Source organism: Lutjanus erythropterus, chromosome 10 (genome assembly GCF_056507025.1).
Source record: "Lutjanus erythropterus isolate fLutEry1 chromosome 10, fLutEry1.hap2, whole genome shotgun sequence".
NCBI lineage: Eukaryota > Metazoa > Chordata > Actinopteri > Lutjaniformes > Lutjanidae > Lutjanus > Lutjanus erythropterus.
Genome location: NC_139326.1, coordinates 4,692,385 through 4,699,026, shown reverse-complemented (window position 1 = coordinate 4,699,026; position 6,642 = coordinate 4,692,385). Strand labels below are relative to the sequence as shown.

Below are 6,642 nucleotides of genomic sequence, written 5' to 3'. Positions count from 1 at the left end.
TTTTAATGGAAAATGTCCTTACCATTAAAGAGGTCTTTTTTTCATTATTATTAAGAATGATTTTTTTTCTTAGAAACTTGTGAGACATTGTTTCTCCAAGTAAATGTTCTTTCTATTTTTAGTTGTTCTCAGGCTTCTTCACAGTCCGCTGGGGAATATGCTCCGCCTCATTATTGCCAACCACAAAGGGTGTCTCAGACAAACAGATTTAGTGTTGTGTGTCCCATTTTTCCATGTCTGTTTAGCGAGTGTATTTATTGAGTGCATAATAATAAACTGTGTATCTGGAGGATATTTTGTGCATCAGTCAAAACATCACTAGTGACCTTCCATCATGTCCAAGACACAAACAATGAGGAAAAGGAGCAGAGAATGGCTTCAGAAAGTGGCTGTCCTTATTGATTAAGATATTTTATGGCAACGGGGACAAGAGATGATCTGTTTGGAGGGGAAAAAAAAAAGATAAGAACGATTAAGGCAGGAAAGGATGAGGATGACACCTTGTGGGGATTCCGGGAACAACAGGACATGAACATCACAGGACAGTTACAAGGCAGTTCTGGAATATTTGAAGGAGACAGGATTATTTAATAGAATTCAGGGATGTTTTGTTTGCCTGATTTTTCTTAATTATTTACATAATAATGTAAAGTTGTCCAGGAAGAATATATATAGACTACACACAACAACAGACATACATACAACAATAGATTAAATAAGTTTGTGCAAAGAGTATTTTTTGTGTGGTGGGGGGTATTATCAGTGATTAGTAGCAACATTGGTTATGATGCATTTTTATTTTTTGTGCAGTATTAGATTGAAGTACAGAATATCACCTGCTAATTAATGTATGATATCCACTGTTATTTTTATTACTCTTATCACCCTTCAAAGTTTTTAATGTCTTCTTTTTAACTTATTCTGCTCTAAAAATAAAGCAAAACTACAAGTTCACTTTGAACAAAAATCAACACTCCTCTCTGCCACTGAGCCTCTTCTGTATACCTAGACACAATTTACAAAATTCACTCATTCTTCTTTTTATTCATCAATTTTGCTGGAACAATATATTTAAAAAGATCAAAATCTTGGCTATTAAACCTTGAAACATTTAAATGTAGATTTATTGCATTGGAAATGTCTGTGCTTTTGCTTTGTGCTCAGTTTGAAAGTTGATCTAAGAGTCAATAAGAGTTTATTTAGTTAGTTAGCCTGTTCATTCATTCATTCATTCATTCATTATAGATTATATTTATATGTGCTGTTATTCTTTACCTGACTGTCTGTATTGTTAATTAAAAAAAAAACACCCTATATACTCCACTGGCAGTATGTGTGTACATGTGTCATTTATTTATTTATTTATTTATCTATTTATTCATTTATTCATTTTGAGTTACATGAATAAAGTGTTGTTGTTCATTACCTGACTGTCTGTATGTTATCATGTTGTTAATAATAATAATCTATGCTGTTTTTGAGATAACTGCTAAAACTTGATTTTCCAATATTCTCTGGAGGTCAACGATCTCTAACATTTTAATCATAATAAAATATTCTGTTGGTGATCAGAGCATCATAGTGATTTTGTGAAATAGTGAGTTATATCTGTTTCTTACAGCCTGAGGAGAAGAGAAAGAGTTTCACATGAATCTACCAAAACAGACTGAGGCCTAAATGAAGCAGGTCAAGATACTTTCCTGATTAATTTAGATTTGTTGGAATAAGTCACACCCACTTTGATCAGTTATTACCAAAATTCATGCATCCACTTGTGACCCGAGTCATGGATTCGTGCAAAATGATTTTTGTATGAATCCATGCAGCCAATAACGTGATATAAACTTTTTGCATTGATGGCGCCCCCTACAGGTGAAACGCGGAGTGTTGTAATGGGTTAGCTTAGTGAAGACTCCTGAACACTTGCCTCAGTTTTCACGTTGATATCTCAGTGCTTTCATGAGTTATTGCAATTTTTTGAAAATTAGCTATGTTGAGAAAAAGCAAAAAAAATAATGTGATAACTTTAAATCAGCAACGTCTGCAGATGATGCTCAATCATCTTCATGCTGATTGGTCCAAGACGAGTTCATGAAAATGGGATTTTGATAAAATTGAGGAAAAAGTCATAAAAGTAAAATTTTTAAAGCTGAAGACTAGCTGAGAAAATATGCAGATGAATTAAATGATTATTATGGTTGAAGAACTTTTTTTCTACACCATGCCAGTTTTGAGATAACTGCAAAAACCTAAACTTTATGATTACAGCACCACTTTGAAGTCAAAGTTGTTGTTTTTCTTTTGGCTGAGCAGTGTTTTGTTGAGTTTTCATCATACAGTTTTTGCTGCACAAATGCTTTTGGGGGCGAAAGAAAGAAAAACAACAGGGGCCTGCAGCGGCCGAGGGTGCTTGGACCCCTGATTACACACTCCAGTGGCAGTATGCACCTTTTAAGTACGGTCACAACCTGCCGTAAAACCCAGAGACGAAGAAGAAGAAGAAGAAGAAGAAGAAGAGCGTGCAGTGCGGCGGTGTTGGCAGCAGGTGGCGCCCCTGTCGCTCCCTCTCGGTTTGGAGCCAAATCTCAGCACTTTTCTCTTGTTTCCAGGTGCTGCAGTTGAGCCCTTCCGCTCTCCGTATAGGAATTTGCAGACTGCATTACGTCAGTTATCCTGCCAGCGGCTGGAAAGCAGCTCCGCTCCGCTCCAGGAGGAGTTTGTTGAGTTACTCTTTTCTGTGGAGAATTAAAAGGCCGTTTGTGTGTGAGTTTGTGTGCGTGTGTGTTTTTGTGTGTCGTATTCGGAGTTTGGAGTTAGACGACGGAGAGGGATGAAAGTTTGAGGAGCACATCGCGGCTCTCCTGCTTCAGTATGAAAACTTTGTAAACCGGTTTGGATATCGACGACACTCAGAGAAAGTAGATGGAGGAACCAGAAGGTGAGGAAACTTTCAGGTTGTAACTTTATCCTGAGGAGAGGAGTCGTTACATTATATCCGCTCATTATAACTCGAGTTTTAGTCGCTGCGTTGATACAAAGTTGCAGGTTTATTTGTTGCAGTTTCAGTGAAACGTCGAACAAAAGCTACCTGTTGTCGACTCACTTTCCCGCAGCTACTCGAGTTTGACATATTTCAGCTTCAGAGTTTTAAGCCTCCGGTGTGGCTGGTTTCTTGCAGGTACAGATGCTTGTTACTGTTCGGGCTGTGGAGGAAAAATTCAGGACTCGTTTCACATGAAAGTCCTGCAGGACACCTGGCACAACGCCTGCTTTCAGTAAGTGTTCCAGTTTATGGTTTTTAACACGCCTGTTCTGCAGGCACTCAGTGTTCTGTAATGAACACTGTTCTGTCAAACGCGGTCTGATAAGTGAAGGCTTTGTTTTCATAGAAAGAAGAATTGGCATTGACATGGAAACAATTGTTTTTTTTTCTCTGTCGGACAACATGCTGGATGCTTTCTCTGTTTGGGTGTTCTGCATCTGGCCTTGTGGATAATCCCAGAAGCTTCTGTCCTGTAGCCTAAACATGGGCTCAGGTCTGTTTCTGCACAAAATGCACTTGGCATGGGCAGCCTGGCTTGAGATTTTCAGGCGATATACAATATATACCTCAATATACATTTTTCTTAAAACCACAGATCATTAAGACTCAAATGTTGCATGATGCAGGATATATCAACAAAATCAAATATCGCAATATTTTTTGACCAAATACCTCAATATTGTATGAACACAATTCGATTTTTAGTAATGTGAACATAATGTAGAGCTGTAATTATTAATAGACTATTAAATTAATTGCCAACTATTTTGATTACTGATTAATTGTTTGGAGTTATTTTTAGAAGAAAAAAAAGTCCAAATTCTCTCTGATTTCAGCTTCTCAAATCTTAATATTTTCTGGTTTCTTTACTCTTGTGTGACACTGAACTGAATATCTTTGGGTAGTGGGAAAAACAAAACATTTGAAGACGTTATTTTGGGCTTTGGGAAACACTCCTCAACACTTTTCAGCATTTTCTTATATTTTATGAGCCAAACAACTTATCAATCAATACAGAAAATAATAGAGAGATTGATCAATAATGAACATAATTGTTAGTTGCAGCCCTACTATAATGACTGTGTAAATAGAACAGTCTGGTAAATTCAGAAAATCACATCACTTTACTTTAATGCAGCCGTTAAAACCAGCAGCCAACACTTATCATGATATTGATATAATATTGAAATATTGCCCGGTAATAAAATGCTGTTCCTGTCACAGCTGACTGATGGACTCCTGCATTGGGACAGTCCACATCCTCAAATTCAGATTTGTCAGTGAAGTAGTCCTCCTGTCCTGGAGGACTTTGTACAGGCTCTCTCTCTCTCTCTCTCTCTCTCTCTCTCTCTCTCTCTCTCTCTCTCTCTCTCTCTCTCTCTCTCTCACACACACACACACACACACACTGGAGCTGGTGTGTGTTCTCCGGTGTTCACGGGTCACTGCGTCATGCTGAGATATCTGTGTGTGGGGCAGTGAACCTGTGGCTGGATGACTGTTCCCTACATACCAAACGTGATGTGACACTCGCAGGGTTTTCCCCTCCATTAACAGTCACATTCATTTGTTCTCCTGGGAGATAAGAAGGAAGAGCTCAGATTTCTTTCTTCTTCTCCATCAAACTGTTAATGAGCATAAACTGTCATGTGAGGTTTTAAATGAACTAGGGCTGCAACTAACGATTATATTCATTGTCGATTAATCTGTCGATCATTTTCAAGATTAATCACTTAGTTGTTTGGTTCAGAAAATTGTTGAACATGTTGATCAGAGCCAAAGATGACGTCCTCAAATGCCTTATTTTGTCCAAAACCCAAAGATATTTAGTTTAATGTCATAGAAGACTAAAGAAATCAAGAAATATTCACATTTGAGAAGCTGAAATCAGAGATTTCTTTTTCTTAAAAACTCTCAAAATGATTCATCAATTTTCCAAATAGTTGACAATTAATTTAATGGCTAATGAAGGGTAGAGCTGCAAAGATCAGTCGATGAATCAGTTAGTTACCAGCTAATCTGGTAACCGATTAATCGTTTCAGTCATTTTTCAAGAAAAATATATCAAACCACTGCTGGTTTGCTTTTTTTCTTTGTCATTTGTGACAGTAAATGAAGAGTTTTGGACTGTTGGTTGGACAAAAGAAGCAGTTTGGATAGAGCCAGACAGATATATTGGTCAGCTGATATTATCAGTCTGATATTGGCTGTATTGGTATCTGCTTATATGTTGTGTGATTTTTTAATTTTATTTATTTATTTATTTATGTATTTATTTATTTTTCACAGAATATAATGCAGTTTTTTTGTTTCGTTTTCTAGTTTTATGCAGGCTGTATGTAGTTTTGTTTTGTTTTGTTTGTTTGTTTGCCCGATTGGGCAAGTGGGTCAGAAATCTACTTGCCCAAACTCACTTTTTACTTTTTGCTAATCTTGGGCTGCAGTGTCTATAAAATGTCAGAACATTGTGAAAACATCCATCCCTGTTCTTCAAAGCACATTAGCGCTGAACAAATATTGAAGTTTTGTCAAAACTGCAATTTTCTACTACTGGAATTTTCAAATAGCAGGATGCACGATATTTGTTAAAGGCAGAATAACATTTTGAATTAAATATTGTGGTGCTGCAGACGTGTCCTGGCCAACACATCATTCTCTAGACTTAAGAAAATATCCTTAATTTCTTAAGGTCCCTGAAACAAAACAAAACAAAACAGCATAATCATTTTAATGTGTTTTTCAATGAAAATGAGAATAATGATGTAAAAGTTATCCTTTCCTGTAATATCACAATTGCAAGGTTGTTCAAAATAATTGCAATTAGATATTTCTGTTGGCCATTATATCAAGATCAGAATTCTTATACTCCCTGTTATCTGTATTAGTCGGCCAGCATTGGACATTAGTTGGGGTCTAATTTGATGCTACCATAATCACACAGATGATTAAGATCTGTGTGCCTGAATCTGTGAATGCAGCTGATTTGGAGCAGAGTTTTTTTTGTATTAGAAGCCACATATTGCAGAGTGTCTCCAAAAATCCTTTGGTTTTATGACTGCAGTTTGGCTCTGGAGGACTTCTGGCAGGTCCAGAAAGCCCCAAGAATAGAATAAATTAAATGCTGACTTGTGTTTCTCTTGAAGTTTTTGAGCCAGTATCTAGCAGCACATTGTCCTTACGTAACCTGGGATTTCACTCTCTCCAAACACTGACTCTTCAAAAACACATGCAGCTACTTATATCATCACAGAAGCAAAGTTCCTGACACAGCTGACCAGCGACCCCACCCCCCCAACTTTGTACTTTTTTACTCCCTCGCAGTTTTTGGCATCCTCCTTTCATAGCAGTGTCATTGTCTGTAACGTCTTCACTTACACTCCTTAAAAACTTGCAGATATCAGATATTTTTTGCGTGTGTGTGTGGGAAGCCAGACTGCAGTATCGTTACTCATCTAAATGTGCTGAAGTTTGTCCCTCTGAGGTTTGACTCCTTGTCTGTTTCATTACAAGGGTTGCGATATCTCCACGCCGCAGTAATTTGAGAGTCTAATCATAGCTCGCATTTTTTGAAATACAGTCATTTGGCTGAAAGAGCTAAA

At 37.3% G+C, this 6,642-nt stretch overlaps 1 protein-coding gene across 1 annotated transcript in view; it reads left to right on the top strand.

The window, feature by feature from the left end:
- Window positions 1-2,655: 2,655 nt before the first annotated feature.
- Window positions 2,656-6,642, top strand: part of limk2 (LIM domain kinase 2) — a 28,170-nt gene continuing 24,183 nt past the window's right edge. The window contains exons 1-2 of the mRNA XM_084727926.1: window positions 2,656-2,938; window positions 3,179-3,275. Coding sequence (XP_084584052.1) covers window positions 2,923-2,938; window positions 3,179-3,275 — 113 coding nt within the window. The 5' untranslated portion in view covers window positions 2,656-2,922. The remainder of the gene's footprint in view (window positions 2,939-3,178; window positions 3,276-6,642) is intronic.